The sequence below is a fragment of the Lepisma saccharinum genome, chromosome 2 (genome assembly GCF_977018435.1).
Source record: "Lepisma saccharinum chromosome 2, izLepSacc3.1, whole genome shotgun sequence".
NCBI lineage: Eukaryota > Metazoa > Arthropoda > Insecta > Zygentoma > Lepismatidae > Lepisma > Lepisma saccharinum.
This window is the reverse complement of record NC_139230.1, coordinates 110331764-110358069: the sequence shown is the minus strand read 5'-3', so window position 1 is coordinate 110358069 and position 26306 is coordinate 110331764. Positions and strand designations below refer to the sequence as shown.

At 38.6% G+C, this 26306-nt stretch overlaps 1 protein-coding gene across 6 annotated transcripts in view; it reads left to right on the top strand.

Annotated features, from left to right (window-relative positions):
* The window catches only part of LOC145984111 (BBSome complex member BBS2-like), a 182511-nt gene that overhangs the window by 101273 nt on the left and 54932 nt on the right, over window positions 1–26306 (top strand). For all 6 annotated transcript variants that reach the window (XM_083117541.1, XM_083117542.1, XM_083117537.1 and 3 more), the window contains one exon: window positions 12894–13076. In XM_083117541.1, coding sequence (XP_082973667.1) covers window positions 12894–13076 — 183 coding nt within the window. The remainder of the gene's footprint in view (window positions 1–12893; window positions 13077–26306) is intronic.

Below are 26306 nucleotides of genomic sequence, written 5' to 3'. Positions count from 1 at the left end.
AATCAAGTCAAATCAAATAATTACTGATATTCACCACCAACATTACTGCCACTGTGGGAAGTCTATATTGGACCATTCAATGTCAAATCAACCAACAAAGAGGTACTTTTCAACCTCACATATTTTGATTCATTTGAAATTTGCCATACTGGAAGGGCCACCTGAGGTAGAAAAATATGCAAAGTTGTAGAGCCATATCTTTTGTATTTTCGAAATTACAGGGGTGCGAAATGTGGATTTTGACCACTTTTTTAAAAAAATCTTCTTAACTATGAGTAACAATATTTCAGCAATCAGGGCACCTATAGAAGTGATTCAGACAGCATTGGAAAGGTCTTGAAGGGATCTTTCACACAAGATTTGCATGTCTATGTCAGGGTAAAAAATTATTGAAAGTGGTGTAAAGAAAAGTTTGGTATCAATTTTCTCAATAATGGTTCTTTTAATTTTTCAAAAACGCCAGGGAACGCCGCCTTATAGTAGCACTGACCGTGCGGGCGGAGGGGTTTGCGTGCTTTGTTGAGACTGAGAGCTATGCCAGCGGTAGATTTTCTACCAGCAGGGTGACCCATGCTGGACAGGTCTCAGAAGAGAAGCCAGACTAAGGCATTCTGCAACATCCCATCTTACCTATTGTATCCTATCCCAATATTCCTACCTAGTCCCTAGTCCCGTCCTCAGGGTTATGAGGGGGATGGAGCGGATTCCTCAGCCGTAGTGATGGCAACCGTTCTAAAGGAGCAAACCTGATACAAACCCTGGTCCTCCAGGTTGGGGGTTGAGCATGGGGCTAACGACCCTATCCCATAAAACAAACATTGTTACGGAACTCACAAACAATGATAGCCGGACGGATTCTATGGAAAGACACAGGCATGCTAAAGGACTACGTAAACGGAAGAATGATATATACCTGGCCACATGGAATGTTAGAACATTAAGTAAACCAGGTGCATTGCAAAACCTAAAGGAGGAAATGAAGAAATACAGAATAATAGTAGCGGCATTGCAGGAGATCAGGTGGCAAGGAAATGGAATGTTATCTACTGGAGATTATACATTAATGTATAGTGGAAGCAGTGACAGTACAAGAGGTGGCACAGGATTCCTACTAAACAATAAATATAAAACTGTAGTAAAGAACTTCAAACCAATAAATGAGACGCTATGTACGCTGAGAATGAAAGCCAAGTTCTTCAACGTTACCTTAGTATATGCCGCAACGGAAGAGGCAGAAGAAGATGAAAAGGATGGATTCTACCAGCAGCTGGATCAGGTAATTGATCGTATACCAAAACATGACATTAAGATAATAATGGGAGACTTTAATGCCAAGGTTGGATGCGAAGAAGCATTCCAAGACACTATAGGAAAGGAAAGTTTACATGAAATTTCAAATGATAATGGTCTGAGATTGATAGATCTGGCTATGTGTAACTTAATGGTCATTAGAAGCACATGGCATCAAAGGAAGAACGTGAGGAAAATGACATGGTGTTCACCAGATGGTGTAACACAAAACCAAATTGACCATGTGCTGATAGACAGAAGACAAGCCTCTGATATACTACAAGTAGATAGCTGTCAAGGAGCAGACAGTGATTCGGACCATTATTTAGTACGCATTAAATACAGACAGAGAATAGCTACATATAGGGATGGAAGAAGAGCGAAGGTGACCTCAAGGTATGATGATGAGAAGTTAAAAAGAGATGAAGCCATTGCCAAACAATTCTGTTTAATGGTAGGCAACCAACTTCAACAAAGAAGTCAAAGGTGGGAAAGCGAAAGTATTGAAGGGAAATGGAGTATAATAAAGGAGATCCTACATGAAACAGCACAGGAAGTGCTGGGAGAGAAGACGAAGATCCGAAGAGGTAAATGGTTTGATGAGGAATGTAGAACAGCAATAAATGAAAGAAATGAGGCACGAAAGAGAATGCTTAATAGGAAAACCAGATATAACACAGAACAATATAGACTTAAAAGAAAGGAAGCAGACTGTGTGTGCAGGAGAAAGAAACGATGTTTTGAGAAAGAGTGGATTGAGGAACTTGAAGAATATAATAGTAATCAGCAAGTAAGGAAAATGTATATGAGGGTGAAGGATATAAGGAAAGGTTTCCAACCGAAGACAGCTTTCTGTAAAGACCAAGTAGGAAACCTAATAGGCGGGAAAATGAGATCTTAGAGAGATGGGCAGAATACTTCAGTCAGCTACTTAATGTGGAAGATGGGTTCCAAGATCTAGAATTGAGTGATGAAGAGGAGTACCCAGAGGAGGACCATGATGATGAAACCGGAACATCTCCAACACTAGAAGAAGTTAGAACAGCTATTAAGTCTCTTAAGAATAACAAAGCCCCAGGGATTGATAATATCACTGCTGAAATGGTTAAGAACGGAGGAAATCAACTAATAAAGTATATACAGAAATTGTTATCTGATGTATGGGAACATGAACAGATGCCCGATCAATGGAGTATGGCAATAATATGCCCTATACATAAAAAGAACGATAAAACTTGCTGTGAGAACTATAGAGGTATAGCCCTACTGAGCGTAATATACAAAGTGCTTGCAAAGATCCTAGCAGGAAGATTGTCACCACTGACTGAGGGAATAATAGGGGATTATCAGTGTGGTTTTAGACCAAACAGATCCACTACGGATCAAATCTTTATGGTCAGGCAGATAATGGAGAAATGTTATGAATATAACATTAATATTCATCAGTTATTTACAGACTTTAAGCAGGCATATGACAGTATCATACGAGGAAAATTGTATGAGGCAATGAAGGAGCTAGGGATCCCAAGCAAGCTAATAAGATTAACCAGAATGACGCTTAGGGGTACTAAATGCAAGGTGAAGGTTGAAGGAGAGCTCACAAGGGAATTTGCAGTGAACCAAGGTTTGAGACAAGGAGATGTGCTATCTACGATATTGTTCAATATAGCTTTAGAAAAGATCATGACAAGAGTGGGTCAAGGGTGTAACCCAGGAGGAACTCTCTTCAACAGAGTGAACCAAAATCTAGCATATGCTGATGACATTGATATGATGGCACGAAGATTGCAAGAAGTGAAGGAAGGACTGGAAAGATTGGAGAACACAGCTAGTCAGATGGGACTCCAAATAAACCAACCCAAGACTAAATACATGTTCTCAGCGCAAAATATGGAATTCAGGGAAGGCCAACATATACAACTTAATGGAGGCACCTATGAAAAATGCAAAAGTTTTAAATATCTTGGAAGATTAGTTACCATGGATAATAATATTAAGGAGGAAATAAAAGCAAGAATTGCAGCTGGTAATCGAAGCTATTTCTCACTGTTAAGAGTTTTCAAATCTCGCAGCCTGAGTAGAAATTTGAAAATCAAAGTATATCAGCTAGTCGTAAAGCCAGTGGTGACATATGGAACAGAGACATGGACTTTGGTGCAAGCAGATGAAGAACTTTTGCGAACTTTTGGGTCATTCCATGTCAAACCGACCAATTTCAGAAAAGTTTCCAGGTCATGGTTTTTTGTTTTGGATGAAATTTGGCATGAAGGTTCAATCATGTCTGGAAGGCTTGTATTCCAAATATTAGGATCCTCCAAGAAATAGTTCTATAGTTATAGACTGTGGAAGAAGGTGGTGCGCAACAGAAAATGTGATCCAAATATGATTGATTGATTTGGTGTTTTAAGTCCATGCACAGTAAGGCTAATTGGGACTGGACCTACAGTTTAAAGTGGGATCTGAACCACTATGTGCCTCCACTGGGAATCGAACCCGAGGATCCAAACATGAAAAATGAGCCTCAGAGCTAACTTCAGGACTCAATAACTTTGGAACTATTCATCACAGCCTAGTGATATGTACACACCAAACAATCCTCTCACCAAGGAACACATGTATTGCATCAAAATACCCTCAGCTTGTTTATGTTAGCAAATAAAATACCCCAAAATATGCCTTAAAAAGCCTTACGTGGCAAACAATGCATATTTTGTGTGCCTGCTGCAGCGGTGGCGCCAGGACTAATTGTGTAGGGGTGCTGAGGGGGTGCGGAATGAAATTTAGGGGGTGCAATGTTGAAAATAAAGAAAACATGAAATACGCATGCATGTTTCAGTCCCTAAATCAAATATCAATCAACTTTTAGTAGACATCTATGATGCTAACGCTCTTATAATAAAATTAATGCAAATGGCCATGACTGAAGTGTACACTTTTAGATTGACATCCATTGCTATAAGTCTACTTTATGTACATATAGGCTAAGTGGGATCCGAACCGTGCCTCCACCGGGTATCGAACCTGGGATCCCTTGATTACAAGGCACAACTAATTTAGGTACAAAATTCAGTTATTAATCAAATGCCAAATATGTTGTATATGTGACAACAACTGCTGAGTGTTTAGTTTGTGTGCGTAGGGTAAAAGAAAGAAATCGCTACCATACAACCTAAAGTTCTGCAATTTGAAAAATAACATAACACAATAAATATGAAATTATCTAATCACTTTCATGTAATTATCAATTCACTTTTTTTTGGACTGCTTCATATATCTATTAATGTTCCGTTGCTTTGTTACCCCTCTTCATATCAGTTTGTTTTACATAATACATTGCCTACCGTCCGACTGCCCAAATGCTATGGTGTCGGGACAAAACGTTAGTGCACAGCAACTTCTTAGTGAAAATTCCTTGGGCTGCAATTGAAAAAGTCTGAAATGGTACATTTACTAGAACAAATAGAACAAATTAACAAGGAAACTACTGTCACGATACGAACTCGTACAACTAGCGTTAAATAATTTCCCAAGAACGACCTGATGATACTTGAAAGCAACTGAAATTTTTGCTCCAATGCGACTTGAAGAGACGAGGAAGGCAAACAACAAAACGGTGTATCAACAGTGCAAAGGAAAACATACAACAACTGACACTGAGCTATATACATTTATCGAAAAACACAAACAGACTACTTTGAAACACAAGAAGAAACCATTCTTAACAACAATTCTGAATAAATAAAGACAACGGTCACTGATCTTTATAGACTGCCGACAGTACAGTAAAACAAATGTGGAATATTTTGCGAGTAGAATCAATGCTTGCCTGTTGTAAATAATGGCAGTAGTTTCACTTCAGTACCTAACATTCAGCCCTCAATATGACAACGACATGTCATAATATGACACTGTAAGAGGTAATGTTTTCGGTACAATATAGGTTTTCTTTTGGATAGGGGGTGCGCATATAAGGTGGAGTGAAAATATAGGGTAATTTTTTTTTTCAAAAAATGAAGATGCCTGTAGTGGGAAAAGCTGTGTTATTATACAGTTAATTAACCCTAACTATTTCAGAAAAGAGAATTGATTTTTAGTGGTGCCCCAGGGTCACTGAAGATTTTATATTGAAAATCAGCATTTACTCACCGAAAATTATAACTTTTTATTTATTTTCCTGAACTGAAACACAGAATACCCTGTTTCCTAAGTACACAAGTGCAAAAAACAGATATTTGAATACAACCATAAAGTTGTGCTACCGAAATACATAAAATAAACTACTCAAGTACCCATTAGTACCCAAATTATGTACATTTACATATAGCCCAATATCGTAATACTAATTGCTTTTACAACTTATATTCTTTCTTAGTGTGAAATGTTTTCATCAATGCTCTTGACTTGATAGTTGAAAAGATAAATCCATCTCTTTGCACTGGAGTATATACCATCACCACAAAGGTCACAAGAGTTGTCAAATTGTTTGAGGGTTTATCAGTCGATACATACAACCTTAGCAGTCTTGCAGCTCTTGTTAGCCACCTAGAATGGTTTAATGGGCCTGGTTTGCGATTCGCTAATTCAACACTGCAGTGTCCATTTGTTACACTAATACACCAATTATAGAGATACCTCTGATCAGTACTTAAGTCTTTAAAGTCAACATTCCCAACAAGCTGACAAGAAGAAGGAACATTTATTGGATCGAATTGCACAAGAGGTTGTTTTTCGCAAGTTTGTAGAGCTTTTCCTATTTCCCCAGAAAAATCTTTTGGACCAGTTGTGTATCCATCAATTTTCTGAAAGAGATGGTGCAGTGGGAGTTCATTTATATGCAGCAAACAAATAAGCCACTGGAGGGGTCTACCAAGTTCTTTTTTGAGTAAAACAATAACTCCTCCTTTGTTTCCTGTATTCACATTTGTACCATCACATCCAACTGCTAAAAGATCGTCCATACTTATATCCTTCCTAGCACAGAAGCTCAAGATCTCATTTTTTATAGTGATACAGTGACGTGTCCTATATACTTGGAATTTGGCTCCTGGACTAAAGTCACATGCTCTTCTGTTACGATGCGACCAAAATTCTTCACTCCTCTCTTCTCATTAATTCTTCTTTGGTCCTTCCTGCCATCAAAATACAATCCAGTCAGAGTATCCAAACTATCAGCAGATGTTTTCCTGACTTTACTTCTTTCCCTTCTAACCTTGCTCCCATCTATCACTTTAGAAACATCTGCATCACTAATAACACCTACATCTTGAAGAACTGCACTAGCAATTTTAGCTGCACTTCTGTCAGATATGCGATGTCTGTCACACTCTCTAGCAAAATTCTTAAGAGGCAACCGCATTTGAGTTTCGTTTGAGGTTAATGAGGAATTCGCTGAAGTGGAGGGCATTTCCGATTTGGTTTTAAGTACTTTACTCGTGTCGCTGTCAGTATCTCAACCTTCTTCCTCCTGTTCACTTGATGGACTTGATTGAGGACTACTAGTAGCAGCATTGACACTACAGCTTGACAAATGTTTCTGAAGTCTTGCTTCTTCCATAGCTTTTCTTGCTTGCTTCTTCTGCAATTCTTTGGATTTTTTTAAATCAGTTTTTCCAATGAACATTTTTCTCGTTCTTTTATCGAAAATAAATTCTCTTTCTTGAATAGGTACTTTCTTCTCTCTAGAACAAACACAGGTTGGAAAGTTTTTACACTTGCAACACGATATATCAAATAATGTAGAGTTAGCATGTGAGCAATACAATGCAATTTTTTCTTCTAGTTTTCTTCATTTTATCTACGCTTAAAGGGCTTTAAGAGATTTTGATAGTGTTCGTGAAGTTTTTTCACTTTTGCAACGACTTGCCGATGTGACACTGATTGCAATGAAGCTTTCATCAAAATTCCTACCACTTGGCGAGAAACACTTTCACTAATTTCTGAAGCATGAGGTTCCTGAGTTTTTCTCATTTTGCTTTTAAAGGTGGATATGAAGATATAATTTCATCACATCCAGAATTCTCCATGTATCTTTCAATACGCTAAAATAAGTGGAAATATGAAAACTTCAGAGGCCTTGGGGCACCAGAACAAATTGACCTAGAGAGCTGATTTTTTTTTATTTGACTATATGATACCAAACTTGAACTATCTTGACTACAGGCATTTCGAAATTTTTTAAAAAAAATCTCCATGTATCTTTCAATACGCGAAAATAAGTGGAAATATGAAAACTTAGGAGGGCTTGGAGCACCAGAAGAAATTGACTTAGAGAGATTTTTTTTTTATTTGACTATCTGATACCAAAATGCAACTTTTCTGATTACAGGCATTTCGAAATTCAAGAAAAAAAATTTCACTCCACCCTAGACTGTGCAAGTACCCCTTCATGCCCTCCTGGCACAACCCCTGGCCTGCTGTTACAACTGTAATCCAACTAGGAAGGTGGCATTAATATTTCTAGTAACCCTGATGTGAGCTCAGTATGCACACATTATGTCGTCTCCATATATATCACCCAATGCATATTATATGTGGTTGAATATGGAATCAATAAGCAAGTACAATATTTGAATGTACATAGATAATTAACTGGCTCCAATCATATTTGAGAACACACTCCTAATTTAAACTGATAAGGTTCACAGTTATAGCATTATTTACATGTAGAACCGGTAGAACCGTCAACTTACTTTACTCATCAATATGAACCAAGGTCGAAATTATTGTAGATAATTTAAATGCACATTTTTGTACTTGATAGGGCAAAAAATTTTCTTCTGTTCCTATTTTCTTTCATTTTTACCTTTCTGTGTTAATTGTGGCACTGAAGACAAAAGATGAATAATAAATTATTATTATTTCTCTTGATTCATGTTCACAGAGATTTCTATCAAATGAAGGAATAAAATGTATATTTAATGGAATGAGTAAATAAAGAGGCAATATGAAAAATAGTATTATTGATGCATGAAATTGTTCACCAGACAAAAACAATATGAAACTTTATTTTAACTAGCTGTGGTATTCTGTGATATTACTATAAATGTTAATCTGGATTCAATACCAAGTGAAGGCACATTACACAGTCGTTTGGATCTTACTTTAAACTCTAGGTGCAGTCACACAGTCATATGCTAATGCCTATCTGTGCACAAAGGGAACTTAAGTTTCATTTCTCAAGACACACTCACATTTCAAATTATGCTTCATTTAGCTTGTTTGTGCATTGAAGGAACAGGTCTTATTTTTCCAAGAAATTGAACCTAAAATGTGAGCTCATGAAATTTCCTATTTTCTCATTCACCAAAAATTATACCAAAATTCACCTAGGGGAATATCTCTTCATGTGGTAGAGTAAGGTAAAGTTCCCCGTGCATGTAGCATCATGGCGTGAAGGCACATTTAGGGGATGTGGGGGTAGGACCCCACACATTCTCGATCTCAGCCATTTTGGAGGTGAAGTGATCAGAACCACACTCTGGCGATGGTTGTACCCATTGATTTGGGGCTTGGTGAGCCCCAAAGCCAATTTAAGCGGGGACAAGGCCAGAAAAATTCTGACTTTAGATCACCCACCCCAGGAATTGAACTGCATGGCAGCCAGATGCCCTACCCACTAGACCACCATGGCTGCTGATGTGGTTGAGTGCTGATCAAATTTTCAGTGTTACCACTTGCATTATTCAAAGCGTATCTTTGCAATTACCCAAAAGTGGCAGAACAGCAAAGTAAAATATACCAAATCAATGAATCAATTATTATTCAAAGTGTAACAGTACAACACTCTTTTATAGTTTGTATGACATGAAGATTGCTGAATATATTCTTTACTTCATGAAAAAAATAAAGCAAAATAAGTACTTTATTTCTTCTGTAACCTATTTTTGTTTCTTTCTTTCACCAGAAATCAGGATTCATGATTTTTGAAACTGACCATGGTGAAATCCATGCAAAATGATGGGATATGGTCACCTTTTTGGTTGGAACCCAGAGTCTTATTCTTGGGAAAACATAACCACAGTTGCAGTTTTTGGAGACACAACAAATGATCCCTTCAGGCCTGCAGTGGGAGGGTGAAGGTTAGATGCTGATAGTGGACATGTGGTGATGGTGTTCATTGGGGAGAGGGAGATGCACATTTTATTTAGACGTTTCTCCCTTTTTCCTCTTTCTGTAATTTTTGGGCTCCAAAATTCCCGATTACTGGGAAAATTTGATGCTGGGAACAATACTGCTTTTCTGGAATGGTGAAGACTAGCGCCCTCCATATAACCATGAGTTGAACTGCCAGAATGGGGTGGGGACGGGGGGCTTGTGGCCCCTCGCAAGTTCTTGATGAAGCCCAGACAGGTTATCTATTCCTTTTATATCATGAAGCACCTGAATCACTATGATCTTTAATGAAAATCAACAGTTTTCTACACATTTTCTAATAGATTTTTCTTCTGTATTTTAATCTATGGGTTTCTGACTTCACAGATGACCTAGCTAGCCTAGAACATACACTCTAAGCAATAACTGATGGAGGTATTTAGTTGTTCGGATCCCTCTTTAAACTATATGTCCAGTGTCGATTAGCATATTTATGCATAAAGTGGACCTTAAAAATAAGATCTAGAAAGGAATATTATTGGGCATAACATCTGATCCGGTTTATAACCCATTTGTCCATAGTTTAGATCTTGTCAATGAAAACAATATGTTGTATCTCAGGAGTGCTCCATTCATTACAGGACATCCTGCTCTTTGCGTGAAGCATGGGGAGTATATAATATGTTTTCAAGCTCTCCTCCAGGTTCTAATATGTATGAGATTAGCTCTGACCTCCTAACCACTTCCAGATTATCTGTTCTGGCACTGTAATCGCAAAAATGAAATGTTGCAGAAATGGTAAAAAAAAAATGCACTTTTAATCGCAAAATGATGTGAGGCATGTTGAATTTTTATAAGAAACTGCATTTAGCATAACCCAGGAACAACAACGTGGACGTAGCAGTATTTTGTTCCCATCGGGGTGCTTTTTTAAGGTGAGTCCCTTTGCCTCTCACCATCAAGGTGCTTGTTTTAGGTGAGTCCCCTTGCCTCTCACCATCAGGGTGCTTGTTTTAGGTGAGTCCCCTTACCTCTCACCATCGGAGTGCTTGTTTTAGGTGAGTCCCCTCGCCTCTCACTATCGAATTGCTTGTTTGTAATAAAAATTTTACAATAAGTCCTCGAAAATGTCACCACCCACTTCGATACACTGATTTATCCGCACTTGGAATGATTGGACACAACAGAGAAGTGTGCCCGGTGTAATCTTTCGACATGCATTGGTGATTCACTCAATCATATTCTCACGCGTTGTTGGCAGTTCATTATAAACTTCACTCTTCACGTAGCCCCACAAACAAAAGTCAGGCGAAGTAAGATCTGGCGATCTTGCAGACCAAGACACTGGACCACCTCTTCCGATCCACCGATGGTTGTACACGCGATCTAATACTTCCCGTGCTGCAACGGAATAATGTGCTGGACAGCCATCATGTTGAAACCACATTGTTTGTCGCACGTCTAAGGGAAGGTCTGCAAGCAATACTGGAAGTTCGTTCTGCAAGAAGTTTCGATATTTCTCACCATTTAAGTTCCCATCGATAAAATATGGACCAATAAGTTTATCGCCAATTATTCCACACCAAACATTTACATTCCAAAGGTGCTGATATTCAACTTGGCGTAACCAATGCAGGTTTTCAACACTCCAATAATGCATGTTGTGTCGATTAATCGTACCGTGGTTTGTAAAAGTCGACTCGTCAGAGAACAAAACTCGAGTAAAGAAATTTGGGTCTCCTTGTATTTGCTGAAGCGCCCATTTACAGAATGTCACTCGGTTCTGAAAATCATCACCATGAAGTTCTTGATGCAACAAAACATGAAACGGATGATATTTTTTAAGCTTCAGTATTTGGTACACAGTAGTCTGCGAAATTCCCGATTCACGACTTATTTGTCGAGTACTAATGTGGGGGTTATGAGCCACTGCAGTTAAAACCACAATTTCATTATTTTCTCCAGCAATTGTTCTTCGGAGATTCCTTTTTTTTTTTGTTGTTGTTGTACAGTTCCCTTGGTGGAGAACTGTTGAACAACTCTGCGAAAAGAAGCGTGCGATCGCACCCAGTCTGGAAAACGTTGAGCATAAAGAATCACAGCATCATTGATATTCCTGCCACTTTCTCCATAAATGTACATCATTTCACTTTTCTCTTGCACCGTTATAGCCTGCATTATCACCACTAATGGAGTCAAGGAAGAAAAACACTACTTCCATCCTCTTCTTCAGGCTTCATGGCAGATTATGCTGTGTCTGTTTGCCTAGGAAACAAGGTCAAATGGTCTTTAGGAGAAAACATGCGGTCTTGAAACATGCTCAGCAATCTGTTCAAAACGTTGTTAACCACTTAATAAAACTGTAAAACGTTGAAGATTTCAAAGCTCCGTAAAAACCTTTGACCATGTGAAAATAAACAATCTCACTTCCGCGGAATGGATTGTCGAGTTAGTCATTTTCACAGCTAATGTTGTGCTGCTGATGTGCTGCCGATGGCTGGTACTGGCCGCGCCCACTTGCTTCCTCCCTCCCCCCTCCTTTCCCTGCTACTCCTGCATTATTATGTCATCCCTCCACCTTGGAACTCCTCTATCATCATGAATGCTCGTGTCACTTCTTTCGTTACATTAAAGCCTATTTGTTTTTATCTTCTTCCATTTTTTTAACATCTTTACCCATCTTTCCTCTACATTCCCTTTCTTCAACGTTTTACAGTTTTATAATTGGTTAACCTCATTTTTAACAGATTGCCGAGCATGTTTCAGGACTGCATGTTTTATCTTACAAACCATTACACCTTGTTTCCTGGTCAAACAGACACGGCATAATCTGCCACGAAGCCTGACGAAGAGGACAGTGTTCTCGAGAATTGCGCCAAATCTTATTTTTCGCGATTACAGCGCCAGCTATCACAAATCCAAAAAAACAGTTTCAGACAAAACCTACGTATTTTCGTCTGGAGAAACTGAATCTGCAATAAAAAATGGGGGTTCCCATTTGAGATTTTACAGTTGCCCTTAGCCCAAACCCCCAGGAGGTGAGGTTGGGGGTGGAGTTTGGCATCATTCGATGAGCCCCTTCGAGATGAACAAATTTAATTCAGAACTTTTTTTGATCAGATGCGTACCTTTCGAGATATTTCGTTGTATCAAACTAAAAAAACTCATCCGGTATATATAATGTGTGTGTGTATACATATATACATAAATAATATACATAATGTTGTTTGTTGTTAAATTTCTTAATGGTTTCATAGAGATATTTCTGACATTTGGGCCCCCCAAACTGATGAACCTAGCTACGTTCCTGCTACTACTAGAATTGAATTTTGTGTTTTATGATTGTAACTTGACACCAAATTGTTGAATATTGTCATTAATTTGTGCTTATATTAAGCTATTTATTATAACATGCATGTAGCAACTATCTTATTTATTAGAATGGGTAAGTGGAAACGTTCTACTTACCTGATAAATAGTTTTCATAAATAGTGTATAACTTGTTATTTCAGCCCCATGTTGAAATTGCTCTGTCAACAAATAATGACACAATCATTAGGGCTGTACTGATTTTTGCTGAAGGAATATTCGATGGTGAATCGCATGTGATTCATCCAAAAGATGCACAGCTTTCTTCAGAAGTCCATGTTCCCATATACCCTCCAAAAGATATTCCAGTTGATCTTCACATAAAGGTGAGTAGATTAAGAAATTTTATCATCCTTTATAGGTAGTAGCTTTCCACCTTTTTCTGCATAATATGCCTATTTTATATTTTAAAAAGACATTGATAGAAGATACATTTTTGTGGGTTGAATTACTCTTCTTCAAAAGTAAATTAAAAGTAGGAAGTACTCATGGTTCGCACACACCTGAAAAAAATGGAAATCTCAGGGAATTTGAAAAAAGTAAAAATCTCAGGGAAAATCATCTAATTAATGAATGAGTCCCAATGAAGTGCACCTGAAGAATTAGAATATACTCTGCCTGTACATTATAATAATAATTACAACCAATAAATATTAATAATGACAACTTCAGTAACTTGTTCTATCCAAGCCACTTTGAAGATGTAGGCTTGAGATATATGTTCATTTTGCATTGAAGATTAATTGATATTGTGTCCATTTGTAAACTTCTTTTTGCCAAAAATGAGAAACTATTTGTTCTATGTATGGTGTATCTGAAATTTTATTGTATGCACTATAATACACTTTGGAAAGGCATTTAACTGCCACAAAAACCTGTACACTGATAAACCTAGATCAGCCAAAAAATCTAGAGTCCCATCTCTAATAATAATAATGTAGAAGGTGAGGATGCTATGACTATGACAGGTAAAACTCAGGGAAAAGACATTTAGAGTTCACATAGGAACCCCGATACTCTATGAGGTCTGGCCAAAAAAAAACCAAAAAAAAAACAGACTGGCAACCCTGTTGAAGGTATATGTGCAGCAGTGGGGAGTGCATGTGCTGGAAATAAAACTTGAAGCTTCAAGAAGCTGACAATAGAACCCCAGCTTGCTGTCACTCGTAGTTAGTCTGTGAGCAGTGCTTGAAGCTGGAGGTCCGCAATCATGTTGCCGTGAAATGGAAAATATGAAACTCGAGCAGCGCATTAGACTCAAATTCCTGGTAAAATTGAGAAATCAATGAAATCTGCTGGAGCCACTGTTATCCTGTCAGTAGGTTGTCAGATTGCCACATGGCAGACCCTGGTTCAGTTCCCATGATAGGTGAGCTAAGGTCTGTCCCTGCACAAAGCAGTTCTGGGAATTGGTTTCTTCCAGGAATGGACCAGCAAAGTATTTTTTCCAGGCTGGCAAAGTAAGCACATTTCTTAATTTCTATATATATTTCTCTATGTATTTGAATGGGGGAGGGGAGAGGGAGGGAAAGAAAGAGGGAGAGGGGGCAGGCACACATGCATGCATAGGAGTGCACACACACACTAGTAACATCGAGCCAAGGTGTGAAGAGACAAAAGTTATTAAGAAAAGTTTTGTCTCGATATCCTGTACACACTGCCATACTTTGTTCATGGTTCATGGGAAATCCTATGTATGTTCATGAGGGATACATTACACAATAAAAAAAAAAAAAAAGAATGTTATTTTCCTAACAGTATACAAGATATGGTTACATGGAACGATTATTATTTTATATATACGGATAAAAGTAGTCAAACTACTTTCGGAGGTATGCGCTTATGCCCTGGTACCTGAAAATTAACCTAGGGTGTCAGTTCTGCAATTTTTTTACGTTTCCCCCACTTTTCTTTGATTCATCCTTTATTTTCCATTTTTTTTACAATAATTCACTGTGACATTGGCAAGAATGCCCCAGTGTGAAGAACCAAATTTGTTCGGTTTTCCTGAACAAAGTTGGTTTTACATCATTCTACAAGGTAAGAAGATTAAGATAAAGGTTAGAAATAGTAGGAAGTAAATAAGTGTTAGTGTTTAACATTAATATTATTTATGATCACAGATACGTTTGAGATAATGAGAGTATTATTGGCTTTGAGATGTAAGTATTAATACTAGGAAGGGATATGAAAGAACGAGTGGTACCTGATGCAAGGAGACTTGCGGGAGACCAGCAAGAGTTGGTCGGACTGGGATGAACATCGGTACGATGGTTGGTACCCGGGACATCATCTGGAAGGAAAGAAGTAGGGAGATTTCCTGGGAAGTATCGGGTACATTAGTACGTTCGGTAGTGGAAATATGGAGAATTGTCAAGAATCAGTGAGAAAAGTTTGCAGTGTGTTTAGTAACGAGAATAAAGAAGGGGGTGTAAGATTACAGTTTAAGAAAGAAACGAAAAAGAAAAATCTTGGTTAAATTCGGTTGGTTCCTGGGTCGAATCCTTGCAGTGTTATCCTTTACCTTTCTCCAGGGAGGTGTAACCTTTTTTTCGTTTTGGCGTATCACTGTCTTGTGTATTAGTGTGTCCTTCTTGATGTTCCTGTGGGAGGTTCTGCTTCATTATCCTCTTGGTGATCTTAGTCCTAAGGAGGGATGTCCTGTTGTTGAGTTTGTCGAAGGTGGATTCTTTGTGATCTTCTGGGGGGTATATTACATTCCAGAGGTAGGGGTTGAATGGGGAGGTGAGTGATGCCGGATTTGAAGAGGAAATGTTCCTCTTTCGACACCAGGTTTGTTAAGTTGTTTAGTAACATAAAGTGCTCGGGATTTCTTATTAACTGGTACGTGTTGAAGTTTGGTAGCTTTTGTCTTAAATCTTCGATTTGTTTGTTCGATGTGTGGCAAAAGAAGGCTTTATGTTCCGGTGTGTCCGTCTCGGTTGTACATTTCAGGAATTTATCGGTCTGTCTGAGGTTGTGCTTATTCAGGTGTTGACTGTAGGGACCGTGTCCCGTTAGGAAATGTATGAGACCTCTCGTGGGATGGAAATGGTCCATCGAAAGTCGTTCTTTTATGTTTGGAAGGAAGCTGTGAAGTCTCCTTCCTTGCGTAGCTTGTGTCCATTCCTGTTGCCAGATGCTAAACAAGTGGTGCTAAATTTCTGGTACCGTGGCAGGGCATATTCCAATTAGTTTATAGATTTCGTCCTCTTGTCCATTTCTAAAGTAATATTTTGATGCTCTAGTTTTAATAACGATTTCAATAGGCTGTAGGCCCGCAATCATGAGAAGAGCCAGGGTTGAGGTTGTTCTGAATGCACCCGTAAGGCAAAGTATCACTTTACGTTGTGAAGATCTCATTCTGTTTTTAATGTACTGCTTACTGGTTTCCATGGCCCACAGGGGCGAGCCATAGGAAATAATAGCATTATATATGGTAATGAGATATGTTTTTATGTGTGATAGTGGAAGGTTGTAGTTTGCAGAACTCAATGTGGCTAGACTGTTTATAGTTGTTTCGGCCTGGGTTGTTGCCAGGGCTATGTGTCTGTTAATAAACATCTTCTCTTGAAGAGTAATACCAAGGTATTTAGCTTCTCTTACTCTTTTTAAGTTTCTTTCTCTGAGTTTGATTTGATGGTTTCTTTGTAACTTCCCCTTAAGGATAATATAATGAGTCTTTTCCGAAGCTATTTTGAGTTTAGCATGATCACACCAATTGGATAGCATATTGATTGCAGTAGATGCTTTATCTTCGATTTCCCTTCTTGAGTTACCGGAAGTGAGGATGATAATGTTATCCGCATAAGCTATGATCTGGTCTATGTCTGGATGGTCTTGTAGTTTCATAAGCTTGTAGTTTCATAAGCGCAGGCTCCAAGTTAGTATTCCAAAGCTTGGGTCCCAGAATGGAACCCTGAGGACAACCTTTTGACGTAATCTTACTCATTTGTAGATCCGGATATTTGATGCTATCTTTTCTGTTAGAGAAATAACTTTTCAGAAGTAGGAAGAGTGTACCTGGGCAGTTCATGTTTTTAAGTGTTTGAAAAAGGCTGGGCCACCACAAGTTGTCAAATGCCCCGGCGATGTCCACCATAATTCCAACCATGTACTTCTTTGGAGTGGTTTGTGTTGTAGACGATAGCAGGTGTAATGCATCGTCAGTGCATTTACCTTTCGTGAACCCAAATTGTATCCCTGATATGGGTTTGAGCAGGCGAAATTCTTTGAGTCTTTTTAGGATAAGTTTCTCGAAGAGTGTTCCAAAAATGTTGAGAAGGCATATTGGTCTCTATGAAATGACCCTGGTTTCATCTTTATTCGGATGTTTCTTGATGATTATTAAGTTTGCTTCCTTCCAGGGTTCTGGGAATATCTTCTGAATAAGGCACTCATTACACAATACTAATAATAATGTCAGTTTCAATGTAGAATTTTATGAGGTATGGAAAGTGTCTATATTTTCACTTTTTAAAAATACCTAGTCTGGCCATAAATACTGTTACACACTATTTTGTGAATAAATTTAATATGGTTTCAGATTTTTAAATGTTCTTTTAGTATATTACACACAAATAGCACCAATCAGTTTTCAAAATGTACACTTTTCGCCCTCACACAGGCTCGAAGTCTCACTGGCCAGGCATCTATTCACATGCATGGTTTTGATGGGAAAGTCCACCCCTGCTGCTATCAAGGAGTGCTTTTAACTTTCAGTGATAGGATGCTTCTTCTTGCAGACAGTCCGCTCTAGCTCTGGGCAGAGTTTGTATTCCAAGGTACTGAGATCATGGCTATCAGATGGCCAATCAAAAGTGGAGATGAAATCGAGTACACTGGTCTCCAGTCACCGTCGCGTCATCCTTGCCTTATGAGCTGGGGAAGAATATTTCTTGAACATCCAGGATTCATTGTGAAACATTGTTTGGTTCAACAGTGTCACGAGAGGGTCCAGGACACTTTCCACATACACTTTCGCATGGCTTTTAAGCCCTTTTCTTAAAAATTGAGGCCCGGTGGAACTCTGATAGCTCACCCCCCACCAAACGATGACTGAAGAGGACTGGTGTTGTCTCTGATTTTTGGGAACTCTCTCACAAACTTCTCTAGAGTTTGAAGCATACACCCTTTCATTTTGGCGGTTAAAACTTTATACAGTGGTGATCAATTTCTTATCAGTGAAGAGAATCCTGCAATGCCCATTGGCAACGTACCTCTGCAGGAGCCGTCTCGATTTCAGTTCCCTCTGCTTCTTCACTTGCGTTGTCAGGAAATTTCCAGTACTCCACCGGTAAACTCCAATTCCCAGATCTTCATTAAGTACCCTGAACATTGATTGTTGTGAAATGTTCAGCTCCTGTGCCATTATCACTTGCTTCCGGATGAGATTTGGGCAGATACGAGCCATCACTGCTTTAACAGCCGCTGCTGTTCATACGGTGTGAAGTCGACCAACTCTTGGGCGATCTTTCATGCTACCAGTCTCAGTGAATCTCTGGATTGTCTGATACACAAACCTTTCGCTGATCTTCAGGATTTTTACGGCCTGGAAAATCTCAGTGAGTAACTTCCCAACCATATGCAGAGCAATTATGGCTACTCTGTTTTAATATTCGCCCCACTCCATGCTAAGCACAAGAAGATACACGCTTGCTCTTTCACAGCTGAACACACAATGGTCAGGAGTGAACTTCAGCACAAGCATGGTTCATGAGCCTGACTACTGGATGTACAGTCCAAACCCAAAGTTTGTAACAGTATTTATGTCCAGACTAAGTATATGCCTCGTAGGCATAGTTCACACAGGATCTCACGTTTCGAAATAGCAGCCCTGAATACATTGATTGCTTTGGTTTATTTTACTTCACATTTCTGCCACTTTTGGCTAATCACAATGATGAGGATATGATGAAATTGATGAGAGGACACTCACAAAGAATACCCATGCCCAGGCTGGGATTCAAAACTGGGACCCCTGGCATCATAGTGTGCTGTGCTTACCTCTCATGACAATGAGGATGAGCGATTATGTGATGGAATTGATGAAGGGAAACTCTCAAAGAAATACACAAATAGAATAGCAGATTATGAAGAATATGTGATATCTGGATTGTTAGAGTTTTTTGAGGCAGCACCTTTATTTTTGTGGATTTGTAAGTTTTGTACATACTTTACATGGTTGTTTATGTACTATATTACACGATTTTAATGCATAACCCATCTACAGTCGGGATGCGATAAGAAGCGGCGTGCAATCAGAACGCATAACGGTAGAACGTGACCAAATTCTGTCTCCTCGTTGGCTGCCATGTGGCTGGGGGTTTTCTGCATTGCCACATTCGCACAAATAGACGGACAGGCTAGTCAGCTGTTGGCAAGCTCGGGAAAAAATTAAGCATCACGCGAAATTAAGCACGTACGTATCAGTATGCTAATATATGTTATTTCCGTCGTAAAGTGATAATTTAACGAATCTAGAAGTTTGAATCTGAAGTTTCTTGTAGGTTAACGTTAATTTCCCATGTGAATTTTACATTCTGGCAAGGATGAAACATTTTATCTTCCTGCTCTACACAGCAACCGAAAACCTTCACTGAAAGAACCTCTGTTGCATTTTTATTATGGTACATTGCAAGCATCAGTTACTGGCATATTTTTACTTGTGTTGTATCGTATCATAATTACCTACAAAAGAAAATGCGTCTTGTGTTATGAACAACTGTGGCAAATCGTACTCCTTAGATTTCATGCCACCTCTCTTTGCCTTCTTTGTCACACCGCGACGTTCGTCTTTTTCGCAACTTAATACCGACCGCAGCTATGCCCGCCTATTGTTTTTGTATACGAAACTCACCCTTTGTTTTGTAACGACATGGAATTTATACTTCTGTGACATAGTTGAAGCTTCAGAACATACAAATGAAATGTGTTTCTTGAAAATTAGGTCGAATAACGTATAAACAAATTACATACAACTTGGTTTCGTTAACATGTTTTTTAAATTATATTTTGCGGAACCTACAAAAATTTAACTTTTATACAGAATTTCACAGAACTGAGTTACTGTATTACAGAGAAGAATTTATCAAGAACAAATCAATTGTGTGTGAATTGATTGATTGAGTTGGTGTTTTAAAGTCCACTTTATGCACACTACGGCTAATCTGGAATGGACCTACAGTTGGAAGTGGGATCCGAACCACTATGTGCCTCAACAGGGTATCGAACCCAGCATTACTTGATTACAAGGCGACGACGCTTACCCTACCACTGTACCATCGGGGAGGCACATGTGGGTGTGTGAAGTGAGATAATTTGGGAAGCTACAGGATAATACAGGCTCTGGCAATACAGAGTTCAATTAATTACAACGAAATGCTTGGCAATTGCTCGATTTCCTAAACATTAATGATACATTTGGTACATGTGTAATTAATGCTTCGATCTACCTGTATGTAAAAACATAAAAAATGAATGAAAGAACAGAAGTAGTAGTTAAAGAATCAGTTGTTTTTGCTGAGAATGAGAACAATGGAAGTGTCCCGTTGTTGACTGTTTAACCAGATGTTTAATCCTACACGTGTTTCTGTGGACTCGCGAAAATCCTGAAGTAGGTCAATCCGGCAACTTCGCGTCGCTACCAGAGCGGGTGGTTCCACGCTGCTTGCTAGCGTGTCCCGACTGTAGTACATAAACTCTTTTTACGTATAGAATAATTCTTTTTATGTGTAATTTCCCAGCCCTTGTTATGGTACATTGAATCAAAATCTCTAAATTACCTACCTCCTTATAAAACAAATCTGAATTGTTATCTACATCATATGCCAACAGATTTGTTAATGTACCAACTAACAGCACATCCCTTTCTTCTTTTGGGTTTAAAGGACCAGCACGCACAGAAGTTATGGCTTGGTTAACATTCAAAAGAGAAATGTCCTTATTTGAATCACTAGCTGTTATTCGGCCACTGGCAAAGCCCATATGCTGATGAGGGCTGTGAATAAATATCTGTAAAGAAAGTGGACACATTACAGAATTTGCTGATCAGTGAATAATCATTTTATACAATAAAAGTAACTTGCAATCCTGTCTCCTTTACAAGTGAAAAAAAAACCATATTAACAAACATAGCCATAGGGGAACAATTGAAGGGGTCCGCCGTATAACGTTGTAAGCGCCAACTTTTCCAATGTGGAGATTTTGTGGCAAAAACGGAGTATGCGACATTCCCCACCATGTGGTAAATTTAGATTGATGATATATTAGGTTGGTAGCACTGCAAACCTAAGTGAGAAGCGCGGGAATTCGGCTCTTGTCGCCGGAAGAACGTTGTATGCGCCAAACCGAGCCAAACAATGGACGCTGTGTCGGGCGTTACTCTGTCACCGGGTGATCAAAAACTCATAAATAATGGTAAAAAACGGAAAGTTAATGTTTCGCATTGGGAGGATAAGAAGAGGAAAGCTTTGAGAGATGCTGGCATGCCATATGTAACAAAGAAGAAAAAAACTGTACCCGGAAAACTGCCGCCAGAAGAGGTGAGTAGAATAACGTTGTAACCACCACTTGTTGCAATACGTATACGTATTGCGGGGTTCTGATCGTATTTGTCAGTGTTACCCTTGAATAATGTAGAGTCCGTAGACAAAATTTTAAGTATGCCTGTCTGTCGGCATCCCATTTTTGATTCCTGAACCATACAACCGAGCAAGCCTAAAATTGCCACGATTCTTATTTGTACCTGCATACACCCAGGGAAAACTTGTTTGGGCAAAATATTTTTGCACCAATTTTGTATGTCATTTTTGTTTTATGGCTTTGGATGTCCAAGTGAAAGGGATAACGCTCCTTATTACGAATATGTATTATATTTTGGTTCAAATTTCAACGTTCCATTTTTGTGAGGATTAGTAGTTATATTGAAATATAAATAGCAGTATGTTGATTTAGAAATCGTTATCAGGCCAAATAATGTGAATACGCCTTTGTGTCTATTTAAATACTACCATCACTGCTTACTCTAATATTATATTATTGTATTTGTTTTTCAGGGGAGAGTTTGCTCTTGTCAATTCGAATGTGAAGACGTTGATCATGCGGAAATGTTGCAGCACTTTCACGACTTCTATAAACTGGATTACAACAAGCAAACAACATTTTTGGCTCAATCATGCATCAAGGTAGTCGATATTACTCGCAGACGGGTAAGTGAAGATATTTCTAGAAGACATTGTACTGTAGAGTATTATCTTCCAAGGAAGGAAAGTAATGTACGAATATGTCAAAAAATGTTATGCAACATTTTAAAGATCACACCTCGCCGTGTACAGATACTTCTTGATAAAATAAAGTTTGATAAAGCTTTGACTGATAACCGAGGGTTACACGGGAAACAAGCAAAGACATCGGATGAGACTAGGCAGCTTATTAAACATCATATTTCCTCATTCCCACGGCAGGAAAATCATTATTCAAGGCATGAGAGTAAAATACAATGTTTGGATGAAGGGCTAAATGTAAGGAAAATGTGGGAACTTTTTTGCATTAAACATCCTGAAGTTAAAGTAAAGCTTCATCTGTACCGTGACATTTTCAATTCTGATTTTAAACTAAGATTTGGTCTGCCCCGGTCCGATACTTGTGCATATTGTGACCGCTTGCACGTTCGTATGATTTCAACCAACAATGAAGCGGAAATGAGACAAATTGCAAATGAAAGTAACCTTCATCACATGAGGGCAGATCTTGCTTATAAGTCACTGTCAGAAGACACGAAAAATGCCAAGGAACATGCAGAAAACATTGTTTTATGTGTTGACCTGCAGCAGGTTTTATTTTGTCCAAATCTGACCCATAATAACGTATTTTATCAAAGGCAGTTGACCTGTTTCAATCTTGCTGTCCACAATCAGGGTAACAATAAAGCTATGATGTTTTTTTGGGACGAGACCATAGCCAAGCGAGGGTCAGCAGAGATATCATCATGTATCCTGAAGTATATACAACTACATTTTTCCATACTGAGAAAAGGTGAAACACGCAAATTGACGTTGTGGTCTGACAGATGTGTTGGGCAAAACAACAACTGGCGCATGATAGCTTTAATGCAACACGTGGTAGTAAATGAGTACTTTTCGACTGTTGAGCAAAAGTTTATGACTACTGGCCACAGTTTTCTCCCCTGTGATAGGGATTTTGCCGTTATTGAAAGAGCAAAAAAGGGGAAAAAAGTGTATGTCCCATTTCAATGGGTAGAAGTTATTGCTAATGCTAGGAGTTCCAACCCATTCGACGTACATGTCATGTGTACAGATGATTTCAAAAACTTGGACATCGTTTTGCATTCATTGGTCACCAAATCATATAATATTACAGACCATGTATGGTACCAAATCGTCAATGATGACCCGACAACATTACGTGGAAGAACATCCCACAACGTTCTACAACCATGGAAAACACACTGTTTGACCAAACAATCCAAAGGGCCAGCCAAGAGAAATCTTCCCCCAGTAAAATTGGCTGCTTTTCCCAACCTGTACGAAGGTCGTCTCCCTATAAAGGCTGCCAAAAAGAAAGATTTGGATGATATGTGTCAGTATCTTCCACGAGAATTTGTTTCCTTTTACCAAGAACTTGAAGTTGAGTAATGGAAATGTTAACCCACAAGAAAATGTATTATCCTCATTTAACATTATGTTATACTTTTGTAAACCATTTTTGTACTTTTATCTACTATTGCTTTACTTGTATCATAAAATGAGGTATTGACAGGAATACTGTGGTACGTTTTTCATTCCTGCCCCGTCCCTAGTTAAGCGACACAAGCTAGTTCGGGGTATAACGTTGTAAGTGCCAGTCGCTTACAACGTTGTTACCTCATTACATGGTGTAAAAAGCTCTCTAACGCATTAATGGCTTATTGCAATGAATTTTTCTTTTGGTTTTATGTTTATTTCAATATGAACTATACATTCTAGCTGAAAAAAGTTCGAAACAAACGCCCATGTATTCTACAAATGTTTTTGCTCATTTCTGAAAAATCACTTTTTTGTCACTTACAACGTTATACGGCGGACCCCTTCAATTTTACTTGTGATATAGGTTGTTAGTTTGACCACTATAATATTTGAGGCTGTATGTATTTCTCAAGACACAAAATAAATATCACGATGGCATATGACACATAACATGTGTAGTGCACTAAGCAGAAGATCAATGCATTAAAACTTACATCATAGTGAAATATTCATCGCAATTGAGTGAAAGAATGCTTTACCATACATAGAAAGAATGTACACTGTCAATAATTTTAAGTCAAACACTACACACATATGAGCTGCAGTGGTCCAGTTGGGAGGGTGTCTGATTGAACTGGGTTGAATTCTCTGGCTGGTTGACCTACGGTATGATTGTTTTTTCTGATTTTGTACCTGTACAATGTGGCTCTGGAGTTCACTCAACCTCTAATAAATGTGTACCTGGCAGGGTTGGCCCAAGTGGAACTAGCTCAGTTTTCCCTTGCATGGGTTTCTACCCATTAAAATATCCAGTCAAAAAGTGCTTTCTTCTTCAGAAAATTTTGTAAATTATTGCTTTACATATTTGCGAAGTATTCAATATATATATATTGAAGTGTGACTTGAATTAACATTGGGGATTGAGAGTCACTAGGATGTAGCAAATGACAAAATGAAAGGTTAAGGTTCATAATTACTGTAAAGAGCCCACCCTGGTCAGTGAAGAGAAAGATGATATAAAGCTGAGTGCAAATGCTCTCTCCACACTTATCATACCTGTCCACTGTTCTAGATGAATACTGTCCTAGATGTATCAACAGGCCATGTCCATAGCCTTGTCAGAGTTTGTGCTTCAACTCTGACTCACGTTCCTCCCTTTATCCCGCACTAAGTGTATCGATGGAAATTTGTATTCAACTGAGAGAGCAGTCCTTCCGGACTTCATGTTTTATACTCCCCTTGGACTAGAGGTTATTACACCTCATGTCCTCTACTGGTGAGGTGTACTTTCATCACCTCCCGTATAACCTCAGTATGGAGGCATTAGGAAATGGAGTGCATTCCTGGGATAACTTAGAGGCAGTGGAAGGAAACGTCAGGTTAATGAACAAAGTAAAGAGATCATTACACGAGCCTCTTCTCTATCTTCACTCATTATACCTCATCATTCCCCTCACTAGACACACCCATTTTCTCGATGGTTGCGAGATGAACAGAGGAAGGTAAACTACAACTTTATTAAAAATAAAAATAAAGGAAAAACACCAAAAATTAAAACTATTACAACTGTCACCTTTCACTGTGACCATAAAGAAAAATTATAACCAAAAAATATATGTATATAAGCCATGCACCGGAGAGAAGTAAACTAGTGTTTGATTGTCATTCCAAAGAATCGCCTACTTGCATGGGTAATCATAGATAAAAAAAAAGTCTATGGCATACATATCCAAGTTTCATAGGTGTAAGAAAAAAAAACACGTAAAAATGGCTTTGCAAAATGAATGTCCAAAAGACATTAATAGTACAAGAAGAAAAAGAATGTTGAGTTGTGACTTGTAAATAAACAACTCTTTGGCACTACACTGCACATCTATAAGTCTGATGACACAGTGGGACGCACTGAGATGCACTTGAAAAGAAAAACACAGCATGACACTCGTTGACACAGTAAGGGTCACTTTGATGCACTATATTTATGGAGACATAGAAGTATTGAGGAAAATTCACTTGATTCCAGAAAACTGTTTTAGCTTCAATGAAGAAATATACAACACGCTATTACACTGAGGACACATGTAAGTCATCGTAACTCATCCTGACACACAGGTGCCTGAGTGTCAGAAGGGAGAGCACATTCGGATGGGAAGATGGAACTCCCCAAAACACAAAAGAAACACACTATGATACACCATGATGCAGAATGATGCTTTGTGATGCACCATGATGCAGATGGGCACATTGAGATGGAGGGAATTTGCGAAACTTCCAGTCACTGGAAGGAGCTCGGCATGGAAATACCATCCTAAGGCTATGTGGTAGTGTGGGCACATCTGGCATAGCCAAAGAATCAACTGGACGGCTGAAGATCAACGCAGTTTTCATCTTGACGACTGGAAACACTGCTTCCTGATGGCTGAGTGGACAGCGAAGAGACACAGGCAGAGTGGAGAGAGCATACATTCCTTGCAAGTGGATGAAACGAGGTTGACAACAGTACGGAATGAGCGTTATGTAAGTAAGTCAAATTTTAATTTTTCTTTTCAGTTCATATTATGCATCCCAGGCAGTTGTTTTGTTATTGCGAGTTCCATAAGACTGACGCATGGTATCTGCAGTGCGGTGAACGAAGTTGCATTTGCCGCGCCGTGAAAGAATGAATCAAGTTCTATCATTTTCTCAGTAACAAAATAACATATCACTGTAAATATTATATGAACTTAAAGTTTGGAGGTTTTTTTTGTAACTTTCTCACTGGAAGTTATTTCAAATCTCATTTAATAAAAATTGGCTCACAAGAGAACTTTTTCT